This window comes from Salvia splendens, chromosome 20, assembly GCF_004379255.2.
Source record: "Salvia splendens isolate huo1 chromosome 20, SspV2, whole genome shotgun sequence".
Classification (NCBI taxonomy): domain Eukaryota; kingdom Viridiplantae; phylum Streptophyta; class Magnoliopsida; order Lamiales; family Lamiaceae; genus Salvia; species Salvia splendens.
In genome coordinates this window covers 22,508,671-22,531,727 of record NC_056051.1, presented here as the reverse complement: position 1 = coordinate 22,531,727, position 23,057 = coordinate 22,508,671, and the positions used below count along the sequence as shown (strand labels likewise).

Below are 23,057 nucleotides of genomic sequence, written 5' to 3'. Positions count from 1 at the left end.
GAAAAAAATGCAATTCTGAATTTCTATTCTTATTAAAGCATAACTAATTCAAATAATTTAGAGTTGACAACACAATCTAACAAATAAATAAACAAGAGTTTGTTTCAGAAACCATCACCTGCCAAACCATATTATCTCATCACAAGTTATATACAGCCTTTAAATAAAGAACTACCTAAATAAAAGCTGGCATCAAGATGACTTTGTATAATAAACCCAAGATAATAATAAAAATTTCAACCTATCCTAAGTTTTTATCACAAGGGATGAGTTCAGACAAAAGGGACAGGTCAAATGGTGGCATTTATTGATGCTGTAAACAAGTCTACAAACTCAAGCAAGTGATCAATATTAGTATAGTTATTTAAAAAGTCAACCACCATGAATATTGCCAAAATTTAAAATATTAATGTGATAAACATTTGTAATATTGATTATGTAGAAGTACTCAATTTTGGGTGAAGAGGGTAGGTATGGATTTGGTGTTGTGCATTCATCTAACAAGATTAATTTATATTTTTTTTCATGAGCTGATTGTATTCTGATTTAAGTCAAATAATTCTTTAGGGTATCTGTGTCATGCATGGTAATGCAGTGATGAGACAGAACAACGATTAGCATTATGGATTAGTAATATTTTATTTGGTCAACTGATAACAGAGTGGAGTTTAGCTCTCCGGTAAAAGTCAGCCAATACTTAAAAAGTATAGTCTGAAAACCTCTAGAGAATTTTTTTAGCTGATTTAAGAGGCAAGATAGGAAAAAGATTAGAGAATTATTGAGGTTTATTTCTGTGAAGTAAGGAATTACTTGGTTATACATGCATGTAGCCTTATACGATCCCCGTCGCTTGATTGCTGAAAAAAGAAGGATTATGCAAAGAACGCGATGGAAGGCTTAATATGATAAATGAATAACACCAAAAACGAGATTGAAGAACCATCTGATAAGTCGCGGATGTGATGATTAATGCCCCAAACGAGTGTGAAAGTTCATTTGATAAGTCGGATAAAAAATCTCGATGAATTAGAACTTCACAAGAGAGATAAACTCACAATACAATATTATTGATCGATTTTCAATTTCATCATCGTACTGAAGTCATTTATAATTCTAAGACATATAGGAAATACTAGTTAAGGAACTCAAGTCTATATAGACACTGATTTTAAGACATAAGGAAATAGTAGTAAACTAGAAAAAAAAGAATAAACTAAAATGAAATTCTAATTGGTGAAAAAAAAATACTATCAAACCCATTTAGAGAATCTAGTAAACCTCAATTTATAAAAAGAAAGCAAATCAAAACTAATTAATGTCCAGCCATGTCAGCATCATAGCCATCATAGTGACTAATTTTGTAGAAGGTTGTTAGTAAATAACAAAGGTATAGATAACAACATAAAGCATAAACCACCTGAGTTTTTGCGAAATTAAGCTGTGTTTTATAAAATAACAGCTGAAGACAATATAACAGCAATACTTTTATTACATCGTGAAATAAAGACCCAACAATGCATCTCCGGCACTCCCTTTAATGTATCAAAAATTGTTCCGAGCTTTTAAACATGGCCGATAAAGGCGTATCGACATTTGAAAAACCTGTACTTACTGAATTTGCTACATACCGGAATGATCCCAGCAATCATCAATATAGAGTTGAGCTGAAACTGCTACCAACACCAGAGGGCTTCTGCTCCTGACCTGTCATTAGATTGCATCCTTGTTCGCCGTGGCTAACAAACCAAGGTGTAGAACTATCCTCGGGGAATCCAACTCAATTAATGTATCCAGGTTCTCACACACAAATCTAGCCTAGTAAATCTTTAAATAAGTTGGGGTTCTGACCAGATGGTGTCACGCCCACTTGTCTTACAAGTGCGTCCTTTTCCAAAGCTTCCTTCAAATTTGGCCCCTTGTTCAATTGGGGTGATGTAGGTTCGACTTTACTTCCCCCAAGACCATTAGATTCTGGGTTCGGATCAATATTACTCTGGGCAGATAGAGACATGTCTGCAAAAAGAGATGTGAAATCGGAATCTTTAGAAGCACCATCAACTCCACCTGTACTTGCTGGGGTTGTTTCTTGTGTGAAATCAAAAAGACCTTCAAATTGCTTGAAAGGATCTACTGAAGGTACGCTGCTAGCAATAGATGGTTCACCTAAGTCCAGCAAGTCTGGAGGTGGCTGGGATGGTTTTACAGCAGTGTCAGGAGCTGAAGCCTTCGATGAACGAGACTTATCTGAAGTGTGATTCTGAGTTTTTGAATTTTTCTGGCTAGGAGGCTGTCTGCCCTCAGATTTTGATGAGCCCCCAAAAAGTGATGCTGCGAGTCTTTGCTTTTCTGGAGGGATTTCAGTTTGCTGCTTTCTTGAATCATAAGACGAATCACGAGTTTTAGGTTTTGAACTGCTTGCTGAGTCTGGTCTGGGTGCCTCATTCTGAACCTTCACCAGGTCGGTGCTTGAACTAGATGGTGCTGGAGAGGAGTAAGTAGGCCGTCCCCACTTCTTCTGAACCCCGTCAAGCCGTAGTTTCAGTTCCGATGACCCAGTATCAGAAGCTGACGGAGCAGAAGTAGGATGCGGGATATCAATAACATATGATGGCTCGACAGGAACAAGCTCAGTGGAGGATGCTAATACAGGAGGAATATTATGAGGCAAAGATGGTTTAGGCAACTCGTAGGCCTCAAACCTAAGAGCATGTGTGGATGGTTCGTGTACGTCGTGACTCCTGAAATCGCTTATACTTGATATTCCAAGGCGCTCACTCTCCGGAATATATGGCTGAGCACCATTTTCTATTGCTTGTTGGACATAACCATCTAGAAATGAAAGGTTTTTGTCAATCTGCGGAAAATTGGAAGGCATTATTAGCACTGGTGGACACTTGATATAACCAAAAACAACAACAGAGGCAGCAGACAAGCTATTATATGTAAATTGATATCAGACGGATCATATGGTGTTGATAGTCCAAAACAAACATACAGCAGTAAGGCTATCAGGTATCAAATCATACAGCATCCAACTATCGAGCAATACTATGCCATATTTTAAATTTGGATGAGAAGGTAGTTGAAAACAACCAAGTGTTTTTAAACATTGCCTATAGGATTGTGGGTGGGTGGGTGGGTGGGAGTTCTCTTCAAAAGTTCATATTCATTATATGCCAAGCCAACAATGAGTTTCGTGTCGTAAGTAAAGAGAGCTCCCTGGCCCAGTCAGTCCGTGTTGCAGGCAGAAAAGTATTTGTTGGCTTGGTGGAAATGTATTCAGCCAGCAGTAAGGATGCACAAACTAATGCTTGAATGTGAGAGAAATTGTCACCTCAATGTCATCACAAGTTGAATCCATAGGCATTATTTTCTTGACAGCTCGAGCATCTAAAGTGAAGATGGATTGAAGCTCATATGCACGCTGCTGAAGGTCCGTTGAGTGAGATGCCAACATTTCTTCAATCAGTGATTGGCACTGTAGAAAGTAAGATGTTACAAATACGAAAATCTCTCCATATTGTACCAATCCAGCGGGATAACAGAGAAGAAAAAATTCCAGAACTAGTCGGAATCCTCGTGCTAACCACTCACAAAAAGTTATGTACAGCAAAGATATGATTATGAAATAGCAAGTGCATATAACAGACATCTAAAATTGCATACCACCAACACTAGCACTAGATATGGGTATTATAAATTCTAGGAATAATGGATATATACTCAAGACATAGTTAAGATTTCAACACCATCATACAAAACCCAGAATGTTTACCTCGGGCAGTAAGTCTACGGGATTCCCAGATGCTATTTCAAATGAGTATATCTTCATTATTCCTGTCACTGCGTATGCCTTCAAACAAGCAGGATAATAGATATTACACAGAGGATCATTTTATCAAGTTAGTGTAGTAATAAGAAAATAATGGAGTAGTGATATGGAGCCAATTAAATATGCAGGGTAACTAGGATGGGGCATGTTTGCAGTTCGCTTGTCTAAAAGCCTCTTTCATTTAATAAATTATTCATCATTATTAGTTGCTTTAAATGCTTGAGATATGACAATCTGGTGAGTCATTCAAAAGTTCTTAAATTCTCTTCGTACTGCTGAATAATCTATTAGTTGTCCCCTGTAAATCTGTAATTCAAATAATTCCTCTACTAGACAAGAGGTTATAACTAAAATCTATCAGAAACGCATAACCCAAAACTTTTCAACAAATTCAACAAACACAATTCAAAAATCACTATGTTATGGCATTTTTAGGCACAGAAAATTTAAAATCTACATTCTGTTGAAGTGAAATTTATGATGGCAGTGGCACAGAACAATGTTACAGCGCACAACAGATCTTAAGTGCAAAGAATTCTATTTAGGCACACACCATTCAAAATTTACAATGTTATGGGATTATTTATTAATGTATTGATTTTCAATATTGAAATGAACTTAAGCTGACACTAAGACAATGAAATTTGTTATCAATTTGCCATTCTATTTTTAGAGTCAGCAATGATATAGGTGTTATATTATTAAAAGTTGAACCGCCTGAATAAAATTCATGGGTCAGTCATCGTCCACAGTTGCAAGAGCACAGAACACACAACAACAGTAAATGAGTTTACCAGCTATCACAGTATTCTCACACTATCTGAAGCACAACTTTTTTGGGTGATCAGTTTACATTAGGGTATGGGCAAGGAATTCAAATCACTTGCTACCTTAAATAATTATAACTCTTATGCTCAGCAATTCATACAAACTGGATTCTTCAGTTTCAGTTGCTTCATATTCTATCCAAAATAAAGCCCTACATTTATTCGTAAACTAACACTCCCTCCGTCCCACAAAAATATGCACGCATTCCTTTTTAGTTTGTCCCACAAGAATATGCACTTTCTAAATTTGGAAACTCTTCTCTCTAATAGGGTGGGACCCATTCTCCACTAACATTACTTTAATTGCTTTTTCTTTCTACTTCTCTCATACTTTACCAATTGTGCATTAAAACTCGTGCCCAACAAAAGTGCATATTCTTGTGGAACGGAGGGAGTACTAGTTACTAGCTTTTTAACAGGTAACAAAGAGATTCGCTGTGCATATTATATGCTGCCGATAGATGAGTTCTATAAAGCAACAGGGGGTACAAGTTCACAAAATTATTATAACTGCACACTGTTTTCAGTTTCCAGAGTTCAGAGAGTCATGACCAGACAAGTAGCGGTGATACCAAAAATATGTACCATACACAGCACAGGAGCAATGCTCGACTTTGTAAATGTGCGGCACATGATATTGCGCAATTTGACAGACTAAATACCTACCTTCACTGTATCATCATCGGGGTGTGCCTCTGCAACATCACACAACTTCCCAATGATGTATGAGGCTGAATATTTACCATCTGCAATCCCATATTCTCCTAAGACCCAACAAATTACCTGCAGCATTACAGAAAGCATGGTGAAAGGTGAGCAAGCTTAGATGGCAAGCTGCCACTTCAAACCTGGGGGGGGGGGGGATAAAAGGAGTCTTCAGTAACATACTTGAAGAAAAGCAGAAGGTAATTTTGGCTCTCCCATAATTCGAAGGTAAGACTCCACCTGCACTCAATTGATAATAGCAGATTTTGATGAGATATGCTAAATGAGCAGAAACATTACTAAGTCATCAAATCAGATTCCAGGAGATAAAAGTAAGCAGAGAGGCTGTATTTTATAATGGTTTATTGAGAAAATATCAAATTTAAAAAGTTAGCATAAACATCACCCTTGAAAACAAAAGTAGACTAGTTAAGTCAAGGATTCTTCTGCAGACTTCTAAGACGAGAAAGAGATGAACCTCGCATACCCTAATGGCCACAAAGCCCTTAAAAACATGTCATAAAAGAATAACAGGAACTGGCTTTAAAAGAATTAGAGCTGATCGAATCAACACCCAAAGAGTTCCAACTATATTTGTCCGCTATTGCCTACTAATAAAAATATATCGATGATACTGTCCCTCTCTTCCAGAAACAAAAAAAAATGGGTTATCAAAATATCACAAATATAGACTATAGAGTATCGTCCTCATCAAGACCAGACATAATATAGTAGTAGAGTTTCTAGAGCAACATGATGCAGATAAACACTAACAACTAATCACACACGTAAGATTTCATCGACTAACTAATGATTTCAGAGATAGTTAATTGATAATTAGGTGAAGTGAGACCCAAGTATGTATACAACATCCAAATTTAGATGGCAGAAGAAAACATACAGCAGATGATCTAAGCTGACTATCTGCGGTATCATCATCCTCTCCAAATCCCTCTGCAATCAATTTCATCAAATTATGTGCAACTTTAGCATTCACCAGGTCAGCTGCATGCTCAAACACTTTATTCATGGTCTGAAAAATGAAAAAACAGAAAAACAAAAACTCATCAAATATGAAGATAGTACTAACATTTAAGACCTCTGATTCAAAATAACAAATCAATGAGAACCTGTATGAACCATTGGTTGTTTGGAGCAAATTGCTCGGCAAGTTCAACACATCTTGAAGCTATTTCGGTTTTGTAATGACTATCATTGATGCTTATCATGTACTCAATCATGCGGTCCACAATTACTTCTACATTCGATGAGCTGGTCATTTTGTAGAGCAGGTCAAATGTCTTTCGCTTTAAGGTATCATCTGGGTCCTGCAAAACACAGAATAAATTTTCTGAAGCAGAAAAAGATACAGTAATTTAATCATAAGAAGCCATTACGAGATTTAGTCAAGCTTGATACGTAAACATGCAATAGTTACTTTTAAATCAAAATAATACAACCTCCGTCCCACTCTAAGTGGAACATTTCTATTCCGGCACGGGATTTTATGTAGTGTTGTTTTGTGAGTTAAGTGGAGAGAATAGAGTAAGAGAGAGGGAAAAGTAGAGAGAGTTATGTTTCTATTTTTAGAAATGTGTCATTTAGAGTGGGACATCACGAAAAGGAAAATGGTTCACTTAGAGTGGGACGGACAGAGTAGCATAAAATCACAAATAAAGAATAACAACTAAACCAGCCAAGCCAAAGACTAGCACTCTAAGTAACAAATCTGGTCTGACATATTCGAAGGAAAATATATATCAGTGCTTTATCCATTATCAAGTACCTTGGATTTCAATTTAGTGGTATCATTTATATTGAGTCGTTGACTCTTACTTGACACTAACACCACAACAAAATTATCCAGTCCATCCAAACTTCATATGCTTAAGTCTTAACGGATTCAGATTTCAAGTTTAAATCTAGGGTGCAAATTAACTATTGTCTAGAAACATCAAATTCTAACTTTTGAGTATGCTTATGAGTTATGACAGCAATTTTGAGTCATACCAGACTATTGAAATTAAATCAGATACCATGTACATTCATATAGAAACAACATGTCTTACCTCTAAGCAATCAATTACAGCCAGTTGATGTTGCTCAGCTATTTCTGGGTTTATCTTTATTAGTCGAGTAAGAGCATCGATACCAAGATACTTCAGGTTGTGGCTGTCGCTCTGTCCATCAGACATGGTCTAGCTATTATACAAAACACCATAAAATTTTGATTCCGGAATATCTTCAAGTTTTAGAAGACATACTTTTAGAAATTTTGCAATGGCATCAGCAGCAGCTTCAAGCAACTTTGGGTTGGGGTGTAATGATGAAACACAACAAATGCTCTCGTAAAGAATGGCATTCCCAATATTGCTTGTTGAATCGCATTTTCTCATTATGTCACCAACAATTGTGTACATTTGTTCACTGGCCTTCTTGTCACCAGTACCCAGTAGGGATAGAATTTTCAATAATTTGATCTGTGAAACCACAGAATATATTAATTACAAAAAAAAAGATGAATAATGAGAGCATAAATAGAAAACCAAGATTCAGGTATCCCTCTTTGCAATCCCTATATTTATGCAGAAAATAACATTCTCTACAGTTGTATGTTGCTTTGGCCTTCACTAGGGAGCATATTACAATACAGCAAGTACGTATTTGTAGCATAGTAGGGACTATAGTGTTGTACTCAAGATAAGATGCATATGTCTTACACTGGAGAAGTAAAATGAAAAGACGTGACATCATAAGCCCACGTGGGGTTGGGATGCTCTATACAATATAGTGATATGCAAATCCCACCTCAAATCATAACCAGAAGGGAAAAATCATTACTCTTCTAGCCTTCTTCTAAGTCGGGTCTTCCACTCAGAACATGATCAAACAGAAAAGCCTAGCTAGATGCGTGAAATGCATAAGGCGTGAAGGAAAAGCAGTGTCACCTGAATGAATGGAGCAGGCATCTGATGATAGTCATAACTCTTTGGTAGTCTGCGCTCAGCTACTTGCTTAAGAATGTTTACGAAACTAACCGCCAGGTCCTTATATTTGTCAACATCAGCATTAATAAGATCAAATAGCGGGCAAAGAGCAGCACCCATGACCCCAGGATCATTATCACAAAGTTTCTGCAATAAAATTATTTGGTGAGAAAAGAAATAATTATTTCCTGCACTCAATCATTGATACAACACAATATAATACAATTCATATTATCTATTGTCCACACTCTTAGGGATCTCTAATCACTTTTAAGAACTAATGAGCTGCATGCAATCCGAACTTTTGTCTGATGACTCTGATTATAAAAGTTATATTATCGTCCTAAATGCTACAAATCATGCATGTTTTAGATTTATCACAAAGCCATTCCATAACTACAAGGACGCATATATTGCAAAAGGCAAAATTGTGGTTTTTTTACAATCTAGCAATAGTTTGCAGTTAGCTTCGATTTTAAAGTGAAGGAGTTGCATATACCACCATTTTTTTAATATGAAGTTACGAACTTATTAATATATACTGTTAGATCTCTAACATATATACACTTGTAGTTGTAGATACATTGACAATAGAGAATAAGCACCTTGCGGAAATTGGAAACAAGATGGGAAACCGACCCAGGAGCCTTTTGAGAAAACCGGTGAAGAGCCATGACAGCCTTCTTCCTCACCGCCTCCTTCTGGTGCCCTAACAGGTCCACAACCTGCGGCAGAACCGCCGGAATCGTCTCCTCATTGATCAGCCTACACACCGCATTTAATGCCGCGCAAACGACCAAAAAATTATCACTCTTCAAGTCCTTCTGTATCGTGTTCACGATCAAAATGATCAAATCATGATCCTCATTCAGAAACAGCGTCACCGCCAGGTATCCAGTTCTCTTGAGCAGCAAATTCTCGTCGTGCGTCATCTTCACAGCGTGGATGTACCCGAAGGAGGCGTCGTGGCCGAGCATCTCGACATAGAGGAGGCGAATTATGTACTCCTTGAGCTTGTATTTGGGGGTGTTGGGGTCGTTCAACCTAACTTTGAGAGTCTCCACTTCGCGCAATACAATGCGGTCTTCCTCGGCTTTGGATCGGGACTCGCCGATTGATTTGATGAGGTCGAGGAACTCCTTGGACTGGCCGAATCCGCCTTGGGAGCCCATCGCGAGCTCCCGGCCGATTGTCTTTAGCTGCTCCAGCTTTGAACTCGCTTAGGATTGAAGAGAATTGGATCGATTTGACGAAATTTGGGGGCGGGGTTGTAAATTTGGAGCAGATTTGGGTTTAGCGTTCGAGAAATTGGGGGAAATCGGCAGAGACGAGGTGAAGATCCAGAGACAGAAACAGGGGAGAGACAATAGATTAGTGTGTGAATTGGAGATTTGTGTGTATTTTTTTGTCTGTGTAAAACGTGGAAGAAGGTATGCAGAGACGGAGAGAGAAGAAGGCGTGGATTTGAAGTGAGAATCGTCTATGTACAATCATTGCTACCTAGTGTACAAATTTTTTTTCTGAATGATTTCCATGCTTCAAATATTTATATGAGTGTTGTCACACTATATTCTATTGATAAAATACTCATATTCATATTTATATTTTTATTTATATGAATATTTATCAGCCTAATTATACCATTCATTTAAAATGTTTAATTTAATTTATATTAGTATAAAATGTTTAAAGTTTATATAAAGTAGTATAAATTTTAATTTTAGTCCTAAATATAATTTTTGTTCAAAATATTTATTTTTTTTATTTTTAAATTCCAGAGAAACAAAAATGGTCCGAAAAAGGTACTATCTTTATTACTGCTCCATCAAAACATGACGGCAATGGCAATTAAGAGCATCCACTATAGCATAGGCGCGCCTATAGCCCCTGAGGGGGATGGGGCGACGGGGCGCCTTATAGTGGGAGAGACATCCGCCCCGGGGCGGACGGATGATCGGCGTTTTTGGGGCAAGGACGCGGCTTTCGCCCATAGCCGCGCCTATAGGCGCGGCGGTCTAGTGGGGCGGCGATCGGCGCGCCTATAGCCCCCTTCGATTTTTTTTTTCTTTCGAAAATTAACTCTATAAGTACCACTTCTCCACCATCCATTTACACCATTTTCACACACTCTCCCTCCATTCACTATCTACACTTTCACTCTCTAAAAATGCACAGTGGAGACGACGAATCACCCGACTCGCACGAATCGGAATATGGCGGCAATCCTTCCCAACCGTCGGAATATGGCGGCTATTCTTCTCAGCCGTCGGGATATGGCGGCTATCCTTCTCAGCCGTCGGGATATGGCGGCTCTCCATCCCAGCCATGGTGTTGGAGTCAATCTCTCCCGTCGTGGGCATCGAGTCCAACTCCTCCACCATCTCAGCCGTAGAGGTCTTCTCCCACGCCCCAACCTTTGCCGAGGAATCTGAGCCGCTCGGCGTTTGGAGATTACAGACCCAATCTCGACGCCCTTAACCATCCGCGTCCGGAGACCCATTTCCAATCCAGCAGCTCTCCTTTCAATGACGCAAATCCAGCAGCTCTCCTTTCCATGTTCGTTGTATAATTTTACATTTGTCAATACAACGAATATTCGGTCTCAATTACCTCGTTTTATAATTATTTCAATTCAGCTTATTTTAAAACTAAACGAGTACCTCCACGTCGGGGAGACAACAGGCCGGGAGTGCTTGAAGAGATTTTGTAGGGGAGTTGTGGAGGCCTACGCTGACACATATTTGCGCAAGCCGACTGCCACTGATTGTCTGGGCCTGATGAAGATGCATGAGACGACGCACGGCTTTCCTGGGATGCTAAGGAGCATCGACTGTATGCACTGGGAGTGGAAGAATTGTCCGACGCGCGTGGAGAGGCCAATTCACTAGTGGATACAAGGGCAGCCATCCGACTTTGATCCTCGAAGCCGTCGCTGACCATCGGCTCTGGATCTGGCATGCGTACTTCGGCGTAGCCGGGTTGAACAACGACATCAACGTCCTCAATTCCTACACCCTCTTCGCCGAGCAATGCAACGGCAACGGCCCGACCATCGAGTTCACTGCCAACAGGCACCTATACCACATGGGGTACTACTTGGCCGATGGTATATACCCAAGGTGGCCTGTTTTTCTGAAGACGATCAGCTGCCCAATGGGTGAGAAGAGGGTTTTATTTGCGCAAAAGCAGGAGTCGGCGCGGAAGGATGTCGAGCGGGCATTTGGTGTTCTCCGATCACTGTGGGCCGTTGTGAGAGGGCCGGCTCGTCTTTGGTTCAAAGAAATCATCGCTGACGTCATGTATGCGTGCATTATTGCACAACATGATAGTCGAGCATGAAGGTGGGAGCATCACCGAGTGGAACGATGATGACGGTGCATCTAGCTCGTCCAGCACGACGACCGAGCCCCCCGCTAGAGGATTGTCGTCGGGCTTGGATGAAGTTCTAGCTAGACAGGCCTCAATGCGCAACCAACAAGACCATGCGCAACTCATGAACAACATGATTGAAGAAGTGTGGGCCCGTAACCGCCGTCGTTGAGTTTGCGTATTTTTTTAATTCGTATTGTAATGTACAATTTTTATATATGAAATGAAGTTTTTTCCAATTTTTGTTATTTAAATATTCAAATAAAATAAAATGTATAAGGCGCGCCTTAGGGTGCCCCATTGCAGGTGGGAGGTTGGAGGATAAAACTGCTGACTTAGCGGGCCATATGGCGCGGTCGCCCCATTGTGGATGCTCTAATTTACAAATAGAACATAAATTATCCCACTACCATCCAAAAGTATACAACGCTGCCGAAAATCCGGATTCCCATTTTTCACACACACATACACTGATACACACACTAACAAAATCATCGAATCATTTCTCCATGCCTTGAGAAAGATTTCTTCTCCTCCGTTTGCCGAACGATTTAGTTTTCGTTTTCACGCTCATCGATGTCGAAAGAACCTTCTAGTAACGGCAACAATGCGACGTCGCAGCCCTCTCCATCGTCGGCGGGGGATTCCTTCATCGGAAGCTTCATAAGCGTCATGTCGAAATCCGAGATTCGCTACGAGGGGATTCTGTACTTCCTAAATCCTCAGGATTCCACCTTCGGCCTCAAAGACGGTGATTTCCTTTTTGCCAATAGGATATTTTACTTTTCCAGTTCCCCTTATTTTTTATTTTGTTTTCCGCCATTGCTTTGCGCTTCGATTTCTAGGGATTGCATTTTTTTTATCACATGTGTGCTCATATTGGTCAATGTTCTTCATTTTTGGAAACATCAAACATCCTATAGCGGAGCGCGTTGTTTTGGAGAGGAACCTTAGGTCTTAGTGATTAGAACGGAAAGGTTTTAGGAAATGCTGCATAGACTCAGCCGTTTGTCTTAATATATTTAATATGTCAAAAAGTATACACTTGTTTTTGCAGTTTTCCATTGTTCAGGTGAAGGTCGTTACTGCTTAGCTGTTGATTGTTGCCAATTGCATTAGTTGCTTATAGTGTCGCTTTATTCTTCGCAAACTTCTTCGTATCTGATAAGAATGGCTTTAAGGAGAACGTGTCATTATTTTATATCTGAGTTTGCACTTTGCACGCCCCCTCAGTGGGATGTGCTCTGGGATTGAAAGATATATGAAGTGTAATGGATTACTTTTTATTGGTTGGGCAAAGCTCTGTTACCAAAAAATAGTGAATCTATATTTTAGTTATTGATCAAAATCAGAAGTATAATTTTGATATTTTAACTTCATCAGCTGTAGATTACCGAATTCCAAATTCATCTTGTGCTGCCATCTGCTATTTAATTTGGAATGAATTTGTATCTTTTCCTATTCAAATTAATAATTTATTGATTGATTGCAGTGAGAACATTTGGCACAGAGGGGAGAAGGAATGACGGGAAAGAAGTTCCACCTAGCGACAAAGTCTTTGAATACATTCTGTTTCGTGGGAGTGACATTAAAGTAAGTATGGATTGCTCTCTTGGAAGGCCTAATTGTGATTTTTAATTGTTAAACTCCTATTAGTTTCAAACACGATTTTTTATGGGTTGTGGCTTCATGAGCTGATAATTCGTTGTACAAGGTTGTTATTTCGTTCAATAAAGCCATCATGGGTCCCATACTTTTTGTGTCGAGATTAGTGGGTTGACCTGACGCATATCATTGTAATTATAACTCTGAGCTGTCCTCCTTTCCTTTTTGCTCACATGCTTTGGTTCACTCTCTTGTGTTGTGTTATTTCACATTGAGTAATTGATGTTGCATGTTGCCGCGCATATCAGAATACTTGGTCAAGTGCTCAATGTAATAACTTAAGAAATGATTTTGTTGATTTTCTGCATAGCTATTATTGTTATTGTGTGAGAATCTGTTTGATAATTTCTCTTAGGTGCTTGTATACTAAGTTTGAGAACAATCCAGCACCATAATTACTTTTTAAGATAGTTCTTATGACTGAGGTTTAGAATTTAGATAACTATAAATGATTTGAGCACGATGAATGTGGCATATCGTACTACTTTTCTATCATATGATTCTGTTGGCTCATTGTATATTCTTGTCAAAGATCAGCTTTTACCATACTAGTAGCATTGTGGGCCTTGTGGCTGATCTCAATTTACGGGGCTTGATTTGAGTAACATTTATATCCATTATTTTAACCACTTAATATAAAAGACTTTGAGATGGGTATCTCACCTTGGTCTAAATGGATTTTGATTTCTGAATGTGATCCTATGATTCCTATCCAGTACCTTAGTATTTTGGGGCCTTATCTTAGTATAGTAGTGGCAAACCCAAAGTCACTGTGGCCCACAATTTAATTTTAGCAATTTCCGAGCATAAAAGAACTAGTTTTGAAACTTATATGGCTTGAATTTCTTTGCTAAAGATTTTTGATTGATTTTGTAACTAAGGATTTTTATTCATGTTTCTCTACAGTAGCCTGTGCTGGATAGGTGGTTTTTGTTGCAAAAAGTCTGCACATGCTGAAGTAATAAAATGTTTTCTGTTGCAGGATGTAAAAGTTATAACTAATCCACTTGTCCAAAAGCCGGAGAAACTTCACAACGATCCTGCAATTATAGAGGTAGTTAGTGTTATGCTTGTTTACTGTTGCTGCATTTTGTTAACTATGATGATTTTGTTGGATATTTTTTTGATCTAATCTTTTATACTGCAGTCAAACTATCATATTCCACCATATAGTTCATCACATTCGGTCTCACCTGTCCCTGGATATTCGACGTTCTACAGTGAATCATCTGGATTGAATGCGAGATCCCACTTAAACATGTTACCTTCCAATCCTTCTGGCAGTCAGATGGGATGGGGTTCGTCTCAGTCAACCCATAGCGGTTCATCTTCTTATGACATACCAACAGGTCCAACACAATGGCAGGGATATCATGCAGCACCAGGGGGCACTAGTATTGCTCAACAACATCCCTTGTCATCAGCTCCCATTACGCATCTCTTACAGAACCCAGCATCTACAGCCATGGCAATGACAAATATGTCAGATTTTGTTCCTTCCGGGTATCAACTTGTAGCTTCCAGTTCTAGTTGCTTAAATTCGTTACCGAATTCCACTTCTGAGCAACTGCTTCCATCCATGCTGCACAGTAATTCACTTTCTTCAGAGCAATCTCAGCCCTTATATAATTCCACAACAATCAACTCAAGGGGGTTGACCCAACCTTTGCCATTAGCCTATCAGAACACAGGCAGCATTGAAGCTCAAGCTGCTAACAAAGTTGTTCCTGATGCATCATCCCTCCCTGCCCAGTTTTTACCATATTCAGCATCTTCTGGTATGAGCCAAATATCAAACTCTTTTCTTGGAGCTCCTAACCCATCACAGCCCAGACTATCTGAATATTCTATGTCAAAAAAATTATATGCTGAACCGAATGATGTAACTGGTACTAGTTCAAATTCCCCAAATTTCTTGCCATCAGCTGCTGGCCTAGCAGTTCATCCACCTCTTTTGCCACTTCCACCAACTGCACAAAAGGTCAGCTATCTGGTTTCTTTTAGTTTTAAATACATAATGGTATGTACAAATCCAAATCCCACTAATTTTGCAATTCTAAATGCAAATAACACTTACCTGTTCTAGTTCTTCTGGGTTTTGAGTATCTATAAGCTGATTAAATTATTTTTTGTTTGTGATATCTTTTCCATATGCCTATTGCCTGGGTGAACTTCTAAACCTTCAAAAAATTCTATTGAATATTTGCAGTTGCAATCCCCTCTCCAGTTTACTGAAGAATTTGATTTTGAAGCAATGAATGAGAAGTTTAAGAAAGATGAAGTATGGGGTTATCTTGGAAAAGCAAACCAAAGAGTGAATATAGATGGGATGCAAAGTGCAATCAATAGCCAAGAATTTGGGGATGATAAACTTGACTTGATATCGAAGAGTGATCCCAAGGTATAATTTAAGAATTTTGATGACTGCCATAATTGATTATATCTGTTTTTATCATAATATTATTCTTCTGCATGCAGCCTGCATACAGTAAGGATGACTTTTTTGATACAATTTCTTGTAATTCTCTTGGATGGGGAACTAGGGATGGGCAGAATCAATTATCTGAGAGGGTTAAACTAAACTCGGAGGTTAGCTATTTTAGAGGCCTTTCTATATGTGGATGTGAACATTTTTACTGGTAAATACTCACATTTCTGAGTTTGTTGTTCTACAGACATTTGGTTATGTTGAAAGAAGATCTCAGTTTGGTTATGGTGGGCAGAGAAGTGGACATGGTCAGCATCGTGGCCCATACAATTGGGGAAGAGGATATAACTATGGTTATAGAGGTCATGGCCGTTATGTGTAAAGATGACAGAGGTCATTTCATGATTCGAAGCATGAAGTTGCTGATGAAACCTGAATTGGGATCTTCTTTCAGTTCTTCAATAAGCTGATTCTTCTATCGGCAATGAAGGATATTGAGATTAGTTTGCATGCGACTTTATTAGATTTTTTTTGCACCTATAGCTTAGACATGGCAGGGCCATATTATTTTTGGGCTCTTGAACCTGCCGACTTCTCAAATTATTAGTTCTAAGTACTGGCTTTTAATGATGTGTACTTACAACTAAGGCTTTAGGCATAGGGCCAATTAGAAAAAGAACAAATGAGAAACAGAAGCACCTAGTTAACATGATCGTGTTATTCTCTTTGTTGATGTGCAGTTTTTAAATGACGGTCACATGCTAGCTTCTTCGAATACTTTACATTCACAGAATTGGCTTGTTTCTTGTTGCGTTAGGAGTGGTGCTTTCATATCCTGAAATTATAGATTGAAATCTAAACTTGTTTGGGTTTTCCCCCATATGCAGCTATTGTCAATGCAGAACGATTATTCATATCAGGTCGATGTAGGTTATGATGAGAAAGATTCACTCTTCCATTCATTCATTGAATGTCATCATCTCTATTTTGTATTTTGACCTTTTGAGCTAGCTGTTTTTCTAGAGTACAATTGAGAAGTTGCAAGTACCTCCTACTATTACAAGTGTGTGTATATAATATACCAATTTGGTTTTTGTCTATGTATATGTATGACACATCTCTATGCTGCACTTTACCTTGATTGAGTCGTTTTTTGCGATTAAGACGTATACCAACTGCTGGTTATGTTAGGCATTACTCTGGTGTAATCTTGTCATTTATCAACTTTTGCATGAACTAAGGAGCCTTGTGTTTCTTCAGCTTCGTTTTTCCTTACGGCTATGATACCAGAGCCAAGGGCTGAGCCGAGCGCCAGCAAGGTAAGTATGGCTGAGCCAATATAGACTCCATCTTTAACTAGGTAGCACTCTCCATCTAACCATCCTTCTCCGAAGGCTTGACTCTGGTTCATGCTACTTGCTGCACTTAGTAAAACCACTGCAACTCCAAAGGCAATCCTGCCACATCATTCATTCATTTAACATTTAATTACTACTACTTTATTATAAATTATTACTCTGTTTTTTCAGAATTCATGCATGGCCATGTTTGGTTGACAGGAAAGTAAAGTTGACAAGGAAAATGATTTCTAGGAAAATGAATCCCGAGAATATGATTCATAATAACTTTACTTTCATGTGTTTGGAAAATATCAAGATTTTAAATTTTATATTTGATTTAAAACATTAAACTAAAAATATACTACTAATTATTCTTTTGTGTATAAAAGAGAATAATAATATAAATTTTTTAATAAATTATTAGTTACAAATAATAATAATTATGTTATTATATTTATTAATAAGATGTATAGTTTAAATATGGATTATTCATCATAATATATAAGGATCATAACATATATTATTATTATTATTATTATTATTATTGTTGTTGTTGTTATTATATTTAAAAATATTATAATTGAATAAATTTTATAATTCAAAACTTCACTATGACTTTATTGATTAATTATTAATTTATAAAATAATAATAATTATTTATTGTTATTATTAGTATATGATTTATATTATATAATCATATTTTAATTGTTTAATAAATTAGTAATTATAATAATAATAATTATTATTATATATAAATATTATAATAATATAGTTATAATTTTGATAATTTTAATTATAGTTATTTATTATAATGAAATGAATATGATTTATAATTTTAAATTATTTGAAAACATTTTAATTAATAATAATAATAATAATAATAATAATAATAATAATAATAATAAATTATACTATATTGCATTAAATATGTAGGAATCCTAAAACTGAGAAAAAGAATACTTAAGAAGAGTTAGATTCAGAATCCTGAAAAGTTGTACTAACTTTCCTTGTTTTCGGGATTCTGATTACTTTCTCATTTTGATTAAAAACCAAAACAAATACAGGAATTTAAAATTTAAGGAATCAGATTATTTTCCCATTCAGAATCCTGACAACCAAACATGACCATATGTTATGTTTAGCTGTAGAATGTTGAATCATGGTATCAGACTTTGATTACATATTTAGGGAAGGTGGAGGGAAGTCTAACCAGGATAAAACGAGCAAACTGCGTGTGACTGTAAATTTAGCCCCCGGACTGTGAATTCTCTGTAAATGAATAAACTTCCGGCGACTTGGGTGATACTAAGACAGATTAAGCCTGTGATTCCTAGCTCGAAAGACGAACTTGTTGGCAAGTAACACAGCTTTCCATTGAATACGAGATCATCTTTCTGAAAAAAGAGGAGAATCTCAGAATTGACATAGGAGAATATAGGTGGTAGAGTACCTTAGTTTTCTTGAGTTCTGCAGCGAGGCACAAGACGAAGGAGACGAGGGCGATGGAGGAGAAGGTGTATCGGTTTAGAACCTGCATAAACATGGGGTTTGGAATTGGGATAGAGAGGAGAGCAGGAGGTGGAAGATGATGGATATATGATATGGAGAGGAGGCTTGGAGTTTACTCAAGAGTTTGAAAATGTGTTGCTTTCTTTTGTGTTTGGAAAGTGGCTTTCTTGTTTGTTTGAGTGAGAATGGACGCTTCGATTTTGGAGTGTGGAAATGTAATGCTATTGCTTGCTAGTCAACTCCAGCACTTCCATGATGGATACGATACCTCCATTATTGTGATTTGTAATTAGTTTTCAAAGAGTTTAGTATTATTTGCATAGTCTGTTAATCATAATTAAAGGATAATTGTGTATTTAAATCACAAATTTTGTTGGAGTCCTATAATAGTTAAAATTGTCAAAACCTAAAATCAAATATTATGGGACAATAAAATAATACTCTGGTCTGGTAGTAGTAGTAAATTTTATTTAAATAAATAGAATAGCAACCATTATTACAACTGCTCTTTAAAGTGGACCCCTAACCTGTTCCAACCTCATTACGAGTCAAATGGCCATCACAAAAATTTACACACCCAAATACTTCAACTTTATTCATGAAAATTTCACATGCCTAGCTTTTTTTTACCAAAATGTAGTACTACTACTAATAACCTAATCCAATCATAATCCTCTAGCCAAAATACTTCGGTAGCTCCACATTATTTAAATAGACCAACAATTCATTGTGCATCGATTCCAATTTCCAATCAAATCATACTTTATAATACGATCATTAATGATGATTCATGATACTTTAATTAATTAATTAGACAACTAATAGAGGCGGCTATACCAAACTTTTTGTAGTACTCCAATATTTACTATTTCCAAAATAGCTTAGTCGAGTATAAAACGACATCCTTAATTAAATTCAAATACAAAACGACATCCTTAATTAAATTCAAATACAATTTAAATACAGAAATAAACAAATACGTAAAATCATAAATTTGAAAAGGAAAAAAAACAGAATCTAGTTCATGCAAGAGCTTGAAGAATCGATTGCGCGGTGCAGTAAGCAATGGCCTGCACCGTGAGCATGGGATTCACCCCCAGGGCGGTGGGGAACACGCTCGAGTCCGCCACGTAGAGGGCCTCCACCTCCCACGTCATCCCCGTGGGCCCCACCGCCGAGACCCTGGGGTCCACCCCCATCCTGCAGCTCCCCATCTGATGCGCCGAGCACACCGGGCTCTCCAGCCTCCCCAGCGCCCTCCCGCTCTCCTCCTCCACGAACCTCTCCACCTCCTCCCCTCCCGCCTCCGCCGCCCTCAGCACCCTCCCCCTCCTGTTCTGCGTCCCCACCTCCTCCGCCCCCGCCGCCACCAGTATCCTCAGCACCCTCCCCAGCCCCCGCCGCAGATTCTCCTCGTCCCCGCCCTCCATCTCGTACCTTATGTGGTCGGGAGACTTCACCTCTCCCGACCCCCGGTCCCTCGCTAGCGCGAATATATGGACCGTTCGCGAAAACTTCACTAGCCTCGCCTTGATGTCCTCCCCTGAACGCCAAGGCGTGAGGGCAGAGAACATTCCCGGGTGCAGGGCCGGGGTCTGTATGAGCACCTCATACCCTGGCCCCGGCCCTGCCATGCCATCATAATCAGCAATAACGAATTTTGTCATTGCTGTCATGATGGCCCCCTTGTGGCTCCTCTTGGCCGAAGGCGGCCATGAGGCCGCCTCCGGGAAATACCCCCACCCCATCACTACCGGATGGAGGTGGAGGTTCCTCCCAATGCTCGGATTCCTCAACCCGCTCCTCTTTAACAGCGGTGGCGTGCATATCGCGCCGCAGGCGACGACCGTTGCCCGGGCCTCAACGACGGCCGTCTCCCCGGACCCGAACTTGAACGCCACCCCCGATGCGCGTCCGATCCCGATCACGACCCGCGTGGCCTCGCACCCCGGGAGGACCGCGCCGTTTCCCGACTCGATTAGATCGACGAGCCACGTCTCGTTGACGCCCTTCTTCTTGCCGTCCCGGCAGCCGAGGCAGCACGAGCCGCAGTTGTGGTCGGGCGCCGAGTTTCGGGGGATGGTCTCCACGTTGTAGCCTAAGTTGTTGCACCCTTTTCTCAACACCATGTTGTTGAACCCTTCCTCATCAAATTCTGATTGAACTCCTATTCTCTCACTCACTACATCCAATGCCCTCTCATAAACCTTGCTACTAAAGAGCTCTAGCCCATGGTTCTCACTCCACTCTTTTCGAACATGCAGTGGGGTCCGGATCGCGGCCGACCAGTTTATCGTCGTGCCACCGCCCACGGTCGAGCCAGCGAGGATGAGAACGTCCATGTTCTCGGTCGCCAACACCCCATGGCTTAGGTACATTTCATCCATGGCTTCCCCTTCAAGAAGTGAGAATTCATTTCTCGGCACATAGTTCCCTTTTTCTAGCACAAGCACCTTGTAGCCCGCTTTCGCAAGAACTCCGGCCACGACTCCCCCTCCTGCGCCCGAGCCAACCACCACCACGTCGCACCTGATAACGAGCGATGGGCTCATGCTTGACACTACGAAGCCCGATTTTCGCAGAGTGTGAACCGCCGCCTCCTTGGACCGGCCCAGATCAACGACACCCCGGCTTAAGGGCGGCTCAAGCTTCGACCTCTCCCTCTCGTCGTTGCCTTTCTCGTGCTCCGTGGCTGCGAAATCCGGCCGGCTATAGCCTATTGCTTTCCAAGAAACATTCTCCTCTTTCTCATTCACCTAATTAGTGATCATTCAGCCTCATTAGTCTCACCAATCTCAACAAGAAACAGAGTAGTATTAAAGTGGACCACCCACAACATAAAATCATCACAATAAATGGGGGAGATTGAATGCTTCAACCACCATCCCAACCAGCAAAACACAATTTGATCACATGCAACCGATCATTTCAGCCGATGAAACTTGAAGTGGGACTATTCAAAAATCATTTGACAGAGGCAGAAATAAATCATACCCAAAATAAATGAAGTTGCAACTCATGAACTGATTGACACAAACCCTCCCACCTACATCCTTGCTAGTGGGCCCACTTGTAATAAATCACACAGACTCCATTCCATATCATGGAATTGGAATTGAAGCCTTCAATTCTAAATCCGATGTTTAGTAACACAATATATTTCGATTTGAATCACAATTACACAATTTGAATTCAATAACATAAGTAGATAATCCGAATTCAAATAGTTATAAAATTGGACACTTTCACGCACTAGCACTACACATGCAAACACACACACTACATAGTACATACACACTTAGTATATCATTTTTTACCGACAAAAATCCTTCAAACTCATTTTCTTAAAATTCTAATCCTAATTCAATTTCATAAAATTCAATTTCAATTCCGTGTACCGAACGGACCCCACAGATTCTTGAATAGCATACCTGAGAGAAGAAGAGGAGGAGGATGAAGATTTTGGAGGCAGTGTAGAGGAGTCTCAAGAGAAACAAGTTGCTCTGAGACCATGACAGCACAATGCTCTCTCTGTTTTCACAAGAAAGGAGTGAAAACCTCTTGAAATAAGGGAAATGAGGAGATAAGCTTTTCCTCCCACACAATATAAAAGTTCCAATCCATGTTGACAGCAACCACAGCGCAATTTTGCAGAGATAAACCTTGGGGTGTTTGATCTTCTCACCCATCAACACAGCCACCTGCACACACACACACACACTCAAATCAGATGGCTATGACAAAAGATTGTAAGTGAAAAAGCTTACATTTTGGTGAGTTGAAGAGAGGGTGGCTGATGTTTGGAAGAATTGAGTGACGGAATCATCGTGAATATCATCGAGAGGTATGGAGGGTAAGAAGGTGTCGCAGAGAGCAGTCAAGGCCTCCATTTGGCCAGCTGAAAATGGGGATTTTTTCTTCTCTACACGCTTTGCCATTTTGGAAATTTCTTGAAACAGAGAGAGGGAAGGAAGGAGGAATATGGAAGGAGAGGGCGGGCAGCCAACGCCTATATCTATATCTGTTACACTACTAACTGTAATTTCCAGAGTAATAAATGGTGATTAATTATTTGGATTAAATTATTCAATACAGTTGCTGACGTGTCATACAGTTGTGCCACTTGTTTTTGTTTGCCATAAACTACTGTACATAATATTTTTTATGTTGATTTAATTTTTTACTCGTTTTTTATTTGTATATAATTCTCTCTGAATTTACTTTTAAAGCAAAATAGAAAGTAATTATAAGATTCAGTTGGCTCTAAAAAAATATTTTTGTTTTTTTATTAGTAATTTTGTTTTATTTTCATTATAAATTTTATTAAAATTAGTATTTTTGTATGTTCAATCTAAGGGCATCAGACAAGAAACTTCTTATCCAATATGATTAATT

At 39.1% G+C, this 23,057-nt stretch overlaps 4 protein-coding genes across 5 annotated transcripts; 1 reads left to right on the top strand and 3 right to left on the bottom strand.

Moving 5' to 3' along the window:
- Positions 1 to 1,422: 1,422 nt before the first annotated feature.
- Positions 1,423 to 9,845, bottom strand: LOC121782412 (AP-4 complex subunit epsilon-like). The gene is made up of 11 exons (XM_042180247.1): positions 8,957 to 9,845; positions 8,313 to 8,498; positions 7,629 to 7,844; positions 7,434 to 7,544; positions 6,495 to 6,692; positions 6,266 to 6,397; positions 5,548 to 5,604; positions 5,326 to 5,442; positions 3,776 to 3,853; positions 3,335 to 3,478; positions 1,423 to 2,854 (listed from the first exon to the last, which is right to left on the bottom strand). Exons 1-11 carry the CDS (start codon positions 9,521 to 9,523, stop codon positions 1,811 to 1,813), a joined length of 2,850 nt encoding a protein of 949 aa, XP_042036181.1. The 5' UTR covers positions 9,524 to 9,845; the 3' UTR covers positions 1,423 to 1,810.
- Positions 9,846 to 12,147: 2,302 nt separating this feature from the next.
- Positions 12,148 to 16,590, top strand: LOC121782802 (protein decapping 5-like). Of its 2 annotated transcripts, XM_042180752.1 has the most exons (8): positions 12,148 to 12,471; positions 13,213 to 13,313; positions 14,368 to 14,439; positions 14,533 to 14,888; positions 14,976 to 15,366; positions 15,595 to 15,786; positions 15,864 to 15,974; positions 16,061 to 16,590. In XM_042180752.1, the coding sequence occupies exons 1-8, from the start codon at positions 12,297 to 12,299 to the stop codon at positions 16,193 to 16,195; spliced, it is 1,533 nt and encodes a 510-aa protein (XP_042036686.1). In that variant the 5' UTR covers positions 12,148 to 12,296; the 3' UTR covers positions 16,196 to 16,590. The 2 variants fall into 2 exon arrangements, with proteins under 2 accessions (XP_042036686.1, XP_042036685.1); XM_042180751.1 differs by having other exon boundaries at positions 14,533 to 15,366.
- A 500-nt stretch (positions 16,591 to 17,090) lies between these two features.
- Positions 17,091 to 18,869, bottom strand: LOC121782803 (protein MODIFYING WALL LIGNIN-2-like). Its single transcript, XM_042180753.1, has 3 exons — positions 18,604 to 18,869; positions 18,364 to 18,547; positions 17,091 to 17,270 (listed from the first exon to the last, which is right to left on the bottom strand). The coding sequence occupies exons 1-3, from the start codon at positions 18,694 to 18,696 to the stop codon at positions 17,239 to 17,241; spliced, it is 309 nt and encodes a 102-aa protein (XP_042036687.1). The 5' UTR covers positions 18,697 to 18,869; the 3' UTR covers positions 17,091 to 17,238.
- Positions 18,870 to 19,494: 625 nt separating this feature from the next.
- On the bottom strand, positions 19,495 to 22,663 carry LOC121780700 (long-chain-alcohol oxidase FAO4A-like). Its single transcript, XM_042178329.1, has 3 exons — positions 22,430 to 22,663; positions 22,094 to 22,363; positions 19,495 to 21,418 (listed from the first exon to the last, which is right to left on the bottom strand). The coding sequence occupies exons 1-3, from the start codon at positions 22,598 to 22,600 to the stop codon at positions 19,685 to 19,687; spliced, it is 2,175 nt and encodes a 724-aa protein (XP_042034263.1). The 5' UTR covers positions 22,601 to 22,663; the 3' UTR covers positions 19,495 to 19,684.
- Between the last annotated feature and the right edge of the window lie 394 nt (positions 22,664 to 23,057).

Excerpts from the sequence above, each read along its gene's own strand:
- LOC121782412 (XM_042180247.1), bottom strand. The coding sequence starts at position 9,523 with ATGGGCTCCCAAGGCGGATTCGGCCAGTCCAAGGAGTTCCTCGACCTC. Across the intron at positions 5,605-6,265 it reads GTCAGCTTAGATCATCTGCT|GTGGAGTCTTACCTTCGAAT; the intron begins GTATGTTTTCTT and ends AATTGAGTGCAG. Across the intron at positions 5,443-5,547 it reads TACCTTCTGCTTTTCTTCAA|GTAATTTGTTGGGTCTTAGG; the intron begins GTATGTTACTGA and ends GTAATGCTGCAG.
- LOC121782802 (XM_042180751.1), top strand. The coding sequence starts at position 12,297 with ATGTCGAAAGAACCTTCTAGTAACGGCAACAATGCGACGTCGCAGCCC. Across the intron at positions 14,440-14,532 it reads ACGATCCTGCAATTATAGAG|TCAAACTATCATATTCCACC; the intron begins GTAGTTAGTGTT and ends TTTATACTGCAG. Across the intron at positions 15,787-15,863 it reads TATCGAAGAGTGATCCCAAG|CCTGCATACAGTAAGGATGA; the intron begins GTATAATTTAAG and ends TTCTGCATGCAG.
- LOC121782803 (XM_042180753.1), bottom strand. The coding sequence starts at position 18,696 with ATGTTTATGCAGGTTCTAAACCGATACACCTTCTCCTCCATCGCCCTC. Across the intron at positions 18,548-18,603 it reads CAGAACTCAAGAAAACTAAG|AAAGATGATCTCGTATTCAA; the intron begins GTACTCTACCAC and ends CTCTTTTTTCAG. Across the intron at positions 17,271-18,363 it reads AGTTTGCTCGTTTTATCCTG|GATTGCCTTTGGAGTTGCAG; the intron begins GTTAGACTTCCC and ends ATGATGTGGCAG.
- LOC121780700 (XM_042178329.1), bottom strand. The coding sequence starts at position 22,600 with ATGGCAAAGCGTGTAGAGAAGAAAAAATCCCCATTTTCAGCTGGCCAA. Across the intron at positions 22,364-22,429 it reads TCTCTTCAACTCACCAAAAT|GTGGCTGTGTTGATGGGTGA; the intron begins GTAAGCTTTTTC and ends GTGTGTGTGCAG. Across the intron at positions 21,419-22,093 it reads TCCTCCTCTTCTTCTCTCAG|GTGAATGAGAAAGAGGAGAA; the intron begins GTATGCTATTCA and ends ATCACTAATTAG.